The following is a 14,919-nucleotide window of genomic DNA, read 5'->3' as shown; positions in this document are numbered from 1 at the left end:
AAAAAAAAAATATGTGGGGGAGACATTAAGTAATATATATATATATATATATATATATATATATATATATATATATATATATATAATTCCTTTCAAAAATTTAATATATATATATTATGTTTCAGTTGGTGTAGTGGTGATTTAAACTTCTAATATATTTATGTGTCCGAGAGAGGATGCATGATACATACATAATTTAATTAATGTATCTATTTATTAAAAATTAAATAAATTCGGGGTGTTATTGAGAAGATTTGTCACTAATAATAGTAGTATCCATTTATATTAAATAAATTTTTTGTGTTATATATACAACTTTTTCTTTTAATCTTGAATATTTATGTATGATTGAATGGTTAAAATTTAACTTTATCAAGATCGAATTTTTTCAAAAAGCATTATCATTAAATGATATTATAATATAAGAAATGACCTCATATAATATTTTTAAATAATTATTATAAAAAAAACACTATATATAACTTGAATAATCAAATTATGAATGGTAAAATATTAAAATTTAAAATTTTATTTATAGTGTGATATTGAGATAAATAGAGCGTAAAATATTTTATTCAATCACAATTGATTTATTAAGCCTAATAAAACAATGTTCTATAATTGTTCATAGTATCTCGAGTACCAAATTCTATTCCTATAAATAAATAAAATTAAATAGTTTAGATTTTAAAATAAAAAATGATTTAATAATAATATATTATATATTAAAACTAACTCAGACAAATCCGATCTATATTGCAAAAATAGTGTTATACCAAATAAATTAAATATTTTTGTACAGATAAATGTTTCATGTGTATGCAAGAAATTAGTATAATAAGTAATATTCATAAAATAAAATAAAAAAGAGATGTGTAAAAAAATATTTATAAAAAAATACAATGTACAACAATTTAAAATACATTAATCACACCACCTAAATAAATAAATAAATATTATAAGGTTAAATAATAATATTATTTATAGTTGTGAATTGTAAAAAATAGATTACTGAAATTTATTTCGGTAACTTCAATAAAGAAATAAAATTATTTCGGTTGCATGAATTGTTGGATACAAATTTTGTTAGGAAATAAAATTATTTTGATAATTATGAATTATTAATGTTAGTGTATATTGGTTGATTTTCTCCTTTAATGTTTTTTTCTATATATATATAATATACTTGTTATTAATATTTATTTGACCAAAAAATAATAATTAATATTTTACTAATTTGTACAAATCCATGTCAGTCGAAAATGATTTAGGCAATAAATTTATTGCAGACCAACTCAATTATAATAGGGATTAGTTGACTAGGTATCATTCTGAACTTATAGATATATTTACCACTAAGCAAATAGGTGTATATGATCAAATTATTGGTTCTATGGAGTCTGGATGTAGTGAATTTTTCTTCTTATACGGTTATGGAGGAACAAAGAAAACTTTTATCTGAAATACTTTGTATGCAGGCATGCGTTCAAGTGGATTCATAGTCCTTAATATGGTCTCAAGTGGCATTGCATCATTGGTACTACTAGCTACATTAAATATTCATTTGGAGATTAATGACGAGTCTATGTGTGGTGTTAATAAAAAAGATGACAAGGCTAAACTATTTAGGCATACCAAATTGATTATATAGGATGAAACACCAATGATGAACATACATTGCATTGAGGCATTTGATATATCGATGTGCAACATAATGTCGTTTGATGGGATTGACAACAAACAAAAATCATTTGGTGGAATTCCAGTTTGTATTAGGTGGTGATTTTAGACAGATATTCATGTAGTTCGAAAAGGTTCGAGACCAAACATATGTGTTGCTTCCGTCAATGCTTCGATCTTATGGAAGTATTGTAAAGTTTTGAGGTTGACGACCAATATACGGCTACGTTCTTCAGCCATATCCAATGAACAACATGATATCAAGAACTTTATTGATTTGATTCTTTCAATAGGGGATGAAAACGATTCAGTCGATGAGAATGGCGAGATACATGTCAACTTTTCATATGAGTTACCTATATGTGACACAATTGATCTCTTATGCGCTATTATATATTTCACTTGTTATGAAATTATAAACAACATGCATGATGTTGTATTTTTTAGGGAAAATGGATCCTTGCTCCAACTTTGGATATTGTTGAGCACATCAACAATACTCTTTTGTTATTGATTCCAAGTGGAGAAAAGGAATATTTGAGTTCATATTCAATATGTAAATCTAATTTGAATGATCTACAAAGTCAATGGGTCACTATTGAATTCTTCAACGATAATAAGTGCTCAGATATTCAAAATCACAAGTTAACACTTAAAGTAGGTTATCCTACAATGTTAATGATAAATATTGATCAAGTTGATGGGTTGTGTGACAGAACAAAAATTACAATAACTCACTTAGGCAATAATTTTTTAGGGGTAGTTGTTATCACAAGAAAAAATGCGGGTGATAAAATTATAATTCTAAGAATAAATATGGTTTCGAGTGACCCAGGTTTACCATTTATGTTTATGAGGAGACAATTTTCGTTAATTCTTTATTTCACAATGACAATTAATAAGAGTCAAGGTCAATCGCTTTCTCATGTTGGCATATATCTTCCTAAACCAATTTTCTCACATGGACAATTATATGTGGCTGTATCTAGAGTCACATTTAGAAAAACGTTTTAAGTTGTTTATTTTAAATGAACGTGATCAAATATGTGACGAGATTGTTAATGAAATATATCATGAAGTTTTTTGTAATGTGTAATCAACTATACCAAACAACTTAACTTTATTTATGGCATCCATTTTAAATTATAATTTAAATGCAATTTTTATTTTTATTACACATGATATTGTATGTTTTGTTTATATTGTAATATACAAATTATTTTTACTAATTTATGATTTATCGTTTTAATTAATCGAATAATTTATCCCATGCTTGACTCAGACTACACACTAATTTCATTAATATTAAATGTGATATTGTCCTGAGAAATGAGGAGCAATGACCAATTAAGAAATATCATAAAATAAATCTGAAATATTTATAGTATAGATGAGTTTAATCATATTTCACCACATAAAAAAATAGTTTTCTTATATAATGAAATATGATAGCAAAGGATAATATGGAAAAAGAATAAAAATATGTTACCACAAGATATACTTTGTGATTATTGTTCACGGACAATTCAAGAAATTTAAAGCAATAATCTAGTAAAATGAATTGATTATTGATTGATATTATAATCACTCATAAATAATTATATATATATATATGCATAAAATAAAAGTCATTCAATCACATTACTCACTTTATTTTTAAATAAGTTGTTTCAATTTAAATAAATTAAATTTCAATTCAAGTACAAAACTACTTTCTCAATTGTTTGATGAAAAAAAATCAAACTTTTGAGTTTACACTTCTCTGTTATTTATTTGCTTTACAACGGATATAATAGTTTTATTTTCAGCAACTGAATATTTTTTTCACAAAATTTTGATTTAAAATTTTATTTTATTTATATTTTCTTTTCTCTATCAAACCATCAACTTATTACGTGTATCACAAAATTCTCTTTATTATTTTTTTTCTTTCAATGTATATATTTTAAAGGAGCCCATCAAATATTTTTCTATTTTTTAAAAGCTAAAAAACGGCTAGTATATCACAAGGAGTACTTAATAAAAATGATGTTACCGAATTAAAATTAGTGTTTTTTAAGTACAACTTAAATTATAACTGCATTAAAATATGATATATTGGGGTAAGAATTTAAAAATGAAATATATATTTAACTTTATTGTCTACGATATGCGGTTGAGTTCTTTAAAGCAAAAAAGAATTGAAATTAAGGTGCCCTTTCGTTAATGATATTTTCTACCATGGTAGTTGTATACTCTTCTTTGTCTGCATCTACACACCATAGTTACCCACGCCTCGTATTTCTTTAGATAAACAATGTTTTGTGTATAATTTTATTTTAATATATCAAAATGATTTTTTAATCAAAGTTTGAACATATTCTAGAGAATATGAAATATTTTTCAATACATAACTATGGCTAAGAATGAATTTTACTTATATAGCATAATCCCCTCTAACAGAGGTGGAAATTATATCTTATAAGCGGTTTTGTTTGGCAACCAGATGAAATCATTACAAAGAATAATTTAGTAAGAATTTTGTCCACTTTCTAAAAATGTCTCATATTCTAATATCTTGAAAATTAAAACTAATAAAATATTATATAAATTTAATATTATTTAAATAAATATTAAATTAATTAACTATTATAAATTATAAAAGAAATATTATATAATATTAATTATATTAATCGTATTAATTTAATAAATAAATCTAAGATATAAATATCAAATTTTAAATATAAATTCAACTATTAAAAATAAAAAAGACATGAAAATTTTATTAAATCGCATAAGAGACTACAAATAAATTTATAAAAAAAAAGAATTCAAGTAGAATAAAATATATATATGAGAGATTCTTCATTGATACAAATTTGAAATATTTATTAATAGAAAAATTTCTTCAAAATGAATTTTCAATACACTTTACATTCAAAAATTATCAACATGAACCAGAAAATGGTTGGTTATTTTGTTTTTGTTATGAATTATTTAATTTTCTTTTTTGTACAAATAAATTGGTTAATGAAGGTAGTAGGGATTAGAAAAATATTAGTTAAAAATTTATATATCATGAGACAAACAATAAGACTAGTAGTGAACACATTACTTACATGAGTTATTGAAGTGGTACCACGTATATACAAACTATTTTATTTTTAAACTAAGATATATAAAATTTTACATACATTGTTAACGTAATTTCTTGGAGTGATACAGCGTATATATGTACTATTTTCTTTTTAAACAAAATAATTATAAATTCTACGTGAGTTATTGATATTAACGTAAAACAGTTAAAATGCTTTATTTCATTTTTTTTATAAAGAGAAAATGAATTTAAAAATATCATAATTTCTCAAATTTTTTATTTATAATTATTATATAAAATATTAATAATTTATTTATTAATTTTAAAAAAAATATTTTCACTTTAAATCTCACATCGTATTGAACCAACACCGAATAACCATTGAGGTGAAGATATTAAATTAGTACCATGGTCACATTAAATTAGTACCATGGTCACGTTAAATTAGTGTCATGGCCACCTATCGGTGCCGAACGAAATACATGCAACAATGTAATAAATAAATTGAGAACGAATCATAAAAAATCATGTACAAGGAAGCATAATGATTCTAAATATCCATGGACCCGGTATGAGAGCATCATTTTCCTTTTATAAATCGCATTAAAGTTTCTTTTGTATGATGACTTGACCCCTAACATTATCATTTGCCACACAAATTTAGATTATATATTACCAAAATCTTCACGTTGAACATCAGAGCATGTAACATGACAACCAAAGGGCAAAGTGTATTAAATTTCCCGATTTTAAAGTCTTTAGAGATTAAGACAGCCTTGTCAAAAATATTAAGACAACTATGCTGTCTCAATTTTCAATTTCAGCACAAATTTTTTATTTAATTTATATATATTATGGTATAAATATTTTTATATTATTAATCAATTATAACTGTTAAATTATTTAAAAATAATAATTTTTAATAGTAATTACTTCAAAATTTTCATATGTGATGTTAATTTATAATAATAAAACTATTTTTTTTTATAGTGAATAGAGTATTTTTGTGTAAGAGGTACTCAATTTAAAGTTTAACTTACTCTATATTTCTTTTGGCAAAACATTTTTTTACAGTTTTTATTAGATGAAATTTTATTTTATTTTAATTATAATAAACGACTTTTTAATTTAAGTTATTAGAAATTAGTGTTAACCGGTAGCAAATAGGAGATAAGATTTGTAATATTTTTTAAGATCTTATATTAATTTCATTTACATTTTAATTGAAATAAAATTTTATTTATAGATGTTAATGTTATTATGACATGCACACAAATTAATGTGACAAAGATATTTTTTTAAAAACTGAGATCAATATATTGGCAATCGTTCATTAAAAATTAAATAATAGAGTTATAACCCAAAATAAATGTTGGAAGTGTTAAATTATAAGTATGAAAATAAATATTAATTTAGTCTTAAATTAATAATTTTAAAAAATGTACATCTAGAAAAATTGTCCAAATAAAAAATATGTGTTCACATTTTTTATTTTATTTTAGTAGTGACATAAATATATCAAACTTAATAACTTAAAAATATATAATATTTATAAATTAAATGGAGATCCATTAACTTATAAATAACTTTTGTTGGAGTTATTCTACTTATATAATAATTTTATTAATTTATTTGTTCAATGTTCTATATTAAGTTAACGAACATCCATACTAACAATTACAAAAAATAAATGTGTAGCTATAAGATTTTATAGTCATTATTTTACTTATATTTTAAAAAGCATATTATAGTTAATATTTAACAAAAATACAGAACACCATGTTTGTGTCTCATTTATTATTTATTGTTTTTTCTTTATGTGTTTTTTTTAATTATTATGGGATATTTTATTAACCCATCTATATGTTTTATCTGGTTAATCAATGACATTGTTTTATAATCAATAAAATACAACCTATTAATCACTTATTTAATATAATTATAAAATAATTATAAAATAATTGAAGATTATTAATTTTTAATCACTTATATTACTTCATTAACTACTAAAACATAGTAAGTCGTTAAACACTTAAAGTACTTCATTTTAGTGATTAATGAAGTACTATAGATAATTAACTAATTCTAATTTAATAGTTATTGAAATATTCCAATTGATTAATGAAATAACTAAATGTTTCACTCATTTTATAGTTATGTTAAATAAATAGTTAATGATTTCAGAAAGAAAAAAAAAATAGTTAATGAATTATATTTTTAATAGTTTTTTTGAACAAAATCAAATAACTATGTAGATGAAAATCTATCCTAGACACAAGATATCCTAAAGATAAGAATTACATAAACAATTCATAATACATATATTGTAACCAAAGTGGAAACAAAACACACCTACATCAAACCAAGACAATACAAACAACTAAAGTCAAAACCAAAAACAACAACATCAAGTCAACACAACACAAATGCTTAGAAAGAAAAAAAAAAAAACTCAAGCACGCCATATGATTAGTCCATCATTGATGAATTTCAAACTTGAAACGCTTAACATTTATTTTGAACCAACACCAATACCATAATTTAATAGATACTGCAATAAGATTCAATGCAAGCTCTTTTCAATGAAAGATAATGGTGTTTACAACTTTTCAAATAGCCAACACACAAACCATCCAAACCACATGCATAATTTGACGATGCACCTTACTAATCAAACTCAAACCACCAAAAGAATGAACGTGATTAAAAACACGCTAATACTAATCCAAACCATGACTAACTTCTAAATGTTATCAAAGTATGAACACTCTACAAATAAGTATATAGACGTGTTTCATGTAAATCGCAACTACTTACAGATAGTAAATTTGTAGGAGTTGTTGTTCCATAATATATAAGGTTATACTTTGCATATAGTCTATTTTGTATAATAATCTTCTAACAAAGAGATATAAATCTTCATTGAAATTATTTTATTCCACGCATGATTGCAAAGTTTTTTTTTTCACTATTGCATCTAATATCAATATTTGAGAAGCTTATTTTATTGAAATAATATAAAATAACATTAACTACTAAAAATCTCCTATATTGAAATAATGCATGGAATAAAATGATATACACACAACGACTAAAGAAAAAAAGATAAAGACAATGTAAACAAAATGATATTTTTATTTATATATCCAATTTTTATTTATTTAAAAAACTAACATTATATCCCACATTAAAAAATATATATCAAAATGTCATACTTTATTGTACCTTCACGAGGTCGCATCTCTAGGATGCGATCAACTGAATGAATAATTTTTTTCTTCACTAGGAGGTCACGTCATAGGAATGCGACCATACATAATGTTTTATTTTTATTTTTTAATTTTATAAAATAATATTTGTTAACAAATAAATAAAAATATTTTAAAAAACAAAACAATATTAATAAAATAAAATAAAATAAAATGCATTCAATATTAACAAGATATATTGCAATTGAGTAGACATGTCAAAATAAATAACGTGTAAATGATATTTTGCATATAAAATAACAATATAATTTTATTTTGTTAACAACTCCCTCATATTCTTTCTCTGATAGAATAAATAAAAAATAATAAAAATAAAATATTATCAATTTAATTAATGAAAAATAATAAAAATATTTATAAAATAATATTAATAAAATAAAACAAAATACATTTAATAGAAAAAAAGACATCAAACTTAGTGCCGTTAAGTAGATGTGTCAAAACAACACTTTATTTATTTTCAGACATTGACTCAACCCCACTAAGTTTGATATATATTTTTTTCTATTAAATGTATTTTGTTTTATTTTATTAATGTAATATTAATTTTCTAATAAATATTTTTATTTTTTATATATTAATTAAATTAACAATATTTTTTTATTAGATTGGATGAAAAAATAGGAGGAAGTTGATAAAAAAAAATAAAATTGTGTTTTTATTTTATGGGCATAATATTAGTGATATATTGTTTGTTGTTTTAAATATTTTTATTTATTAATTAACAATTATTGTTTTGTGAAATTCAAAATATAAAAAATAAAATATAATACATGATAAAATAAATAATATATAAATAAAAAATCTTATTGTCTGCGGATGATAAAACTATAAACTTTTATAAGAGATAATAATTGTATTTCGTTAATATAAAAGTTCCACTTTATAGTAGATAATCTGTACATATATATATGAGACCTAGCATAAAACATGACCATCGAGTCACTAGGCAACTTTAACAGACTATATTCGTTGAATTGAGTCGTTTTTTTTTTTAAATTTAATATTTGAATTGATTAATTTTATTTGAGTTGAGTTAAATTATTAATATGTGATTTTTACAGAAAATTTAAATTTAATCAATTCAATTATGAATAAGTTGAATTAAATATTATTTATTTATTTAAAGAAATGCAATTAAATTTAAATTATTGAATGTCTTAAAAATAATAATATATGACAATGTATAATTAAATACATAAAATACATTAACAGACACAATAAAGTATTTAAATTAATAAAAAAATTTCAAATAAAATTTAACAACTATAAATTAATTATACATCAATAAAAAGAAAACAATTATATATTATGTTAGCAGATTGAATTGGTGAATTTAATATGTTAAATCTGCTACTTATCATTGAATTTAAATGAGTTAGATTTAAGTTAAACATGAATTTAAATATATTCAGTTAAAATATAAATTAAATTAATTTAAATGAATGAATTCACAAATTTACTTGTATACATGAATAATTTATAAAATAATTTATCATTTTTGTTAAAAGTTGTGACAGTTTTTTATGTTCAATTCATACATCAATTTAATTTATTTAAAAAACGTAAGATAAGTTGTACTAGGATTAATTGTTTGTTTGGTTTCACTATAACTAAAATTGATGTTAGTCATAAAAGAGATGAATACAAAATAGTTTATGTTCAAATATATTAAATAAAAGTGAATTAATAGTAAATTTTAATACAAAAAGTTATATTTTGACTAAAAAATTTATAATTTTAACTCTAAGTTTATAATCAACTATAGAAACAAATTTAATCTATTCAATGACATTTAAATATAACAAAATCAATTTTTGAATTAATTTTAACTATTTCAAATTTAATGACCATTTACTATTACTATAAATTATTTTATACTAACAATAAATTATTGATTATGCAATTATCTTGCGACTACAATTACAATCATATATAAAATAACAAAATCTTTACTATCCGTGAATGTAACAATGGTTTATATTCGATTTCTCTTAATAAAATACTAACTTTTTATTAAAAAGATAATAACATTTGTTTTAAAAAATACTAACTTTTAATTAACATCGCAAGTCAAACTTTTTTTACCATTCTAAATAGACGGATTTAATTTATTGATCTGAAGTGATGCGTTCAATATTAATTTTTTTACTTTAATCGTAAATATTGTTACTATTATAAGTGATTATGATTTATGGAGAATTTAGATATTTTCCTTAACAATATATAAAAAAAAGACTGTAAAGGAATCAATTGCTTCAAAGCAGTCATTTTCGAAGGAAGAACTTGAACAGTGTCCTGCATTGCCATACTGTATCGGCATTGGTGATTTGGCATCTGACACGTCAGGGATTGTCTATTAAGTGCGTAACAATACATAATAAATAAAAAATTATTACTCTATATTGTATTATATAATTTTTAAATATGAAGTAATTATAAATTAAATGTTTTACTCGATGCATTTTTTTATCATCATTATATATGATAATATTGGTCGGACCCAAAAAAAAAAAGGATATATAATGGTCGGCATGACAAACGGCTGAGATCGAATCTAAAATGATGCACATGGAAACAAGTAATAGCATAGTATTTCTCCAAGACAGTTCGCCATTACGGTCCTTCCTTCCTCTAACATGATTCGTTCTCTTTCGCAATTCCCAAGATAAAGCACAAACACAACGAGAGAGAAAAACAAAAGCAAAACGAATTGATTCTCCCAATGAAGTTAGTCGGCGACGGTGCCGGTGGCCGTAAAGTGTTAGTCGGAGTGAAGTTAGATCCTCGTAGTCGGGAATTGTTGACGTGGGCACTCGTTAAGGTTGCTGAGCCCGGCGACCTTGTTATCGCGCTTCACGTTCTCGATACTGTCACTGGTCTCTCTCTCTCTCTCTCTCTCTGAGCATTGTTTTTCTTTTTTGTTTGTGTTTGGAACGTTATATTGAATCTAGAATGTGAATTTTTGTTGTAGAGGGAACATCGTCGTTGTTATCTCTGGTCAAAACTTTCGATTCAGTTCTCGCAGTATACGAAGGTTTCTGCAATTTAAAGCAGGTTCGTTTTCGTTTCGTTTCGTTTCGTTTCTTTCACTATTTGTGTGTTTCCGTCACTTTTTCTTTCTCGTTTGTTTGGATGCCGAGAAAACGAGGGAAAATAATGAATGAACCGTTACCGGAATAAACGGTGGAAAATTTTGTCGGAGTTTTGGAAACTGAAATTGATTGAGTTTGTTTGTGTTGTTTTGAATCTTCAGGTTGACCTTAGGTTGAAAGTGTGTAGAGGTGGTTCGGTTAGGAAGCTTCTAGTACAAGAGGCGAAAGCTTTTGGCGTTTCAACGGTGATTTTGGGAACTTCGAAAACTCATCACACAATCCGTTCGTCGGTGCGGGTTGCAAAGTATTGCGCAAAGAAATTGCATAAGTGTGTTTCAGTTTTCGCTGTTGATAATGGCAAAATTGCATTCCATAGAGAAGCTAGTCATCAAGGTTTGCTTCACATCTTAATTTTCTGCTTTTTTTCTTCTTCATGATTAGTAATTAATTGTGTAAAATTATTGCTATTTTCAGTTTTGGTTGAGATATAATTATTAATCAGTGGTCCCGTGTTGTATTTTTTTCTTCTGTGAGATTCATTTGATTGTTGTTGTTATGGCAGAAAACTTACAGGAAGACCCGAATTTATTGTCAACATCATTGGTGGTTCGTACAAATAAAAGTGTGAAGAATTGTGGGAGTTGTTCTCTGCATGAGATTTCTGAAACTGGATTTAACGAGGAGGGGTTTCCTGATGATTATGAATCAGAAAACTCGCTTGCTTTGGTTCCCTTTCAAAAGCTTGATGATGATTCTTGTAGGTCAACCATGGTGGGTAATTCAAAACACATAAAACCTGGTTGGTCACTTATTCGCCATGTATTTCAGTCCAAAAAGCATTCCACCAAGTCTTTGCCGAAAAACACATTTGTTTTTCAACGAGCATTACGACAATGCAGCAGTCAATCTTCAGCTGTAGTCTACCCAGATCATAAACAAATCAATTTTGACCAAACTTATAATTCAACCCTAGATGGGGAGAGTGCTGCCATCGTGCCATTTGGATCTGCTATTATCTTACCTCCTCCCACCCTTTGCAGTGATGTTGGTAGCCTTGCCGAAGATTTGTTAGTCTTACGAGAGAAGTACTCACCTTCTTGTAGATTGTATAATTTGCAGGAACTTGTAGCTGCAACTGTGAACTTCTCATCCGGTAAGCTTTCATTGCTCCAACTTTTATTTTCACAATTTTTATTCAATTCAATTGCTTGAGAATATATGTTCTGATAGTTTCTTTAATTGTGTTTTCAGAAAATTTGGTTGGCAAAGGTGGTAGTAGTGTTGTTTACAGAGGATGCCTTCCCGAAGGAAAGGAATTGGCTGTGAAAATTTTGAAGCCGTCAGAGAATGTCCTAAAAGAGTTTGCTCAGGAAATTGAGATTGTTACAACTTTGCATCACAAGAGCATAATATCTCTATCTGGTTTTTGTTTAGAGGGAAACCATATATTACTGGTTTATGATTTTTTATCAAGGGGAAGCCTAGAAGAAAACCTTCACGGTAGATATTTATTTGGCTTTGTTTGCTAATTGCTAGTGATTACATAAATCTTTACTTTCTCTAATTAGTTTTTCTTGTGTTTTCTGGCATAGGTAATAAAAAGGACTATAATGCATTTGGTTGGCAAGAGAGGTACCAGGTCGCCGTGGGTGTAGCTGAGGCCTTGGATTATCTGCATAATGGCTGCGCACGAGCTGTAATCCATAGGGATGTCAAATCTTCTAATATCCTTCTTTCAGATGATTTTGAGGCTCAGGTGCTGTAATAGATTTACTCTCACTGTTCTGTCAGGTGCTGTCACCCTTTTATATTTTTCCCACTTGATTTCAGTTATCCTAATCCTTTAAGTGGCATGTTTATTTTTTCAGCTCTCAGATTTCGGACTGGCTTGTTGGGGTTCTTCTTCTTCCCATATTATTTGTACTGATGTGGCCGGAACTTTTGGGTGAGTAGCATGCTCTTTTCTCCCTCCCCTGGCTTGTTTATCTTTACATTTGATATGGTCTCTAAAGGTTTTATCTGGCAGGTACCTAGCTCCTGAGTATTTTATGCACGGTAGAGTAACTGACAAAATTGATGTATATGCTTTTGGTGTTGTACTCCTTGAGCTGCTATCCAATAGGAAGCCCATTAACAATGAATGTCCAAAGGGCCAAGAGAGCCTTGTTATGTGGGTAAGTTATTTTCACAGTCTTAGAAATTCAGCATCTAAGATTGTTACAACATTGTCTCTTTATAAATGAAACATGTATTAATACAAGAACTAAACATTCCACGAGTATTGTATCCTAAGAGTAGGAAGTCAATGTGACTAATGACCGAGCACATGCAGGCAACATCAATCTTGAAAAGTGGGAAAATTTTCCAGTTGCTTGACCCAAGCCTTGGCAGTGAATACAACCATTGCCAGATCAAGAGAATGGTTCTGGCTGCTACTCTCTGTATTAGACGAGTTCCGAGATCGCGGCCTCAAATCAGTCTTGTAAGTCCTTTGCCTGCGCAAATTGATTCCATTCAATCTGTCCCATCCATTGTGTTCTTTTGGATATCGATTATGTTTCTTCAATAATGCAGATACTTAAACTTCTTCAAGGTGACGAAGAAGTAACAAGATGGGCAGAACAAGAAGTTAGTGCACCAGAGACACTTGATGGATTTGATGAGGAACCAGTTCCAACAAATATTCAGTCCCACCTTAACCTTGCATTGCTGGACTTGGAGGACGATACAGTTTCACTCGGTGGCAGTGAGCAGGGTGTCTTGTTGGAGGACTATTTGCAAGGAAGATGGAGTCGCTCTTCTAGTTTTGACTAACCAATTCATCACGGTATCATCTGAGAATCAAATGCTGGTTATGTTAATATGATGTTTTCTTAGGTTAGATTTACAGAATTCTGCGGTAGCGTGGATTGGGTCTTGGAAGAGAGGTCCAAAAAGTGTCCCCCTCCTTGACTTTGTAGCTATATATCGGTTCATGTTCTGAAGCAAATTCTAGCAGAGGCTAAAGTGTAGATGTGGATAGAAAAATGAAGAGTATATATATTCTGCAAGGAAAGAACGACCTCTTGCTTCTTAGTTCAATGGTGTTGCATCCAAAATCCACTTGGACCATTATTGCGTCATGGTTGAAACATGACCTAAATCATGGCTTATTGCGTCATGGTTGAAACATGACCTAAATCATGGCTCACTCTTTGTCCTTTCTAACTGTAACCATTTTCCTTCTTGTGGCGTGATTGAAACTAAAACCGTAAAGGTTGAGTAAGGGTAAGGTAACTTTCATTTGATTTAGATGCTATAAGTGCGAATTTGTAAATAGTAATTGCTTAGAGATGCGTTTTGGCGAATTTGTAAAACATTCTTGGATTTGCCAATCCTCGAAGTTTGGGTGTAGATGTCTAGACTCTAGATGACTTAAACCACGGGACATGTTGTAATTTTGGACTTTGGAGACAGTGTATTGTAACTTTGACTTAATTAAAAACGCAGCTTCAACATTTTTATGATCCTATCTCTCCTGATGGAATTGAAATTCTATATACCTTATAATTAGATTAGATGCTTTAGTGAATACGCTTGACATATTGACAGCTATTTGATAAAAAAAAAGTAAAAAAATCTGATCATGCATACAGAAAATCGTTGCTCAACACTTCCAATACAGCCATTCCTCTAACTATTGGACTTTAGATTTCTCTAAAGTGAACATGTACGATTAATTATAAATATGATTATATTATTAACTATTGATTTTTTTTTTTTTTACTAATTTATTACTTAACTATTAACTATTGATTTT

At 26.8% G+C, this 14,919-nt stretch overlaps 1 protein-coding gene across 1 annotated transcript; it reads left to right on the top strand.

Moving 5' to 3' along the window:
* Positions 1-10,596: 10,596 nt before the first annotated feature.
* On the top strand, positions 10,597-14,626 carry LOC101493861 (protein kinase STUNTED). Its single transcript, XM_004502905.4, has 10 exons — positions 10,597-10,904; positions 11,000-11,082; positions 11,282-11,513; positions 11,683-12,273; positions 12,372-12,620; positions 12,713-12,876; positions 12,989-13,065; positions 13,147-13,294; positions 13,453-13,602; positions 13,695-14,626. The coding sequence occupies exons 1-10, from the start codon at positions 10,751-10,753 to the stop codon at positions 13,932-13,934; spliced, it is 2,088 nt and encodes a 695-aa protein (XP_004502962.1). The 5' UTR covers positions 10,597-10,750; the 3' UTR covers positions 13,935-14,626.
* Positions 14,627-14,919: the final 293 nt, after the last annotated feature.

This window comes from Cicer arietinum, chromosome 5 (genome assembly GCF_000331145.2).
Source record: "Cicer arietinum cultivar CDC Frontier isolate Library 1 chromosome 5, Cicar.CDCFrontier_v2.0, whole genome shotgun sequence".
Taxonomy (NCBI): Eukaryota; Viridiplantae; Streptophyta; class Magnoliopsida; order Fabales; family Fabaceae; genus Cicer; species Cicer arietinum.
This window is presented reverse-complemented; position numbering and strand designations above follow the sequence as displayed.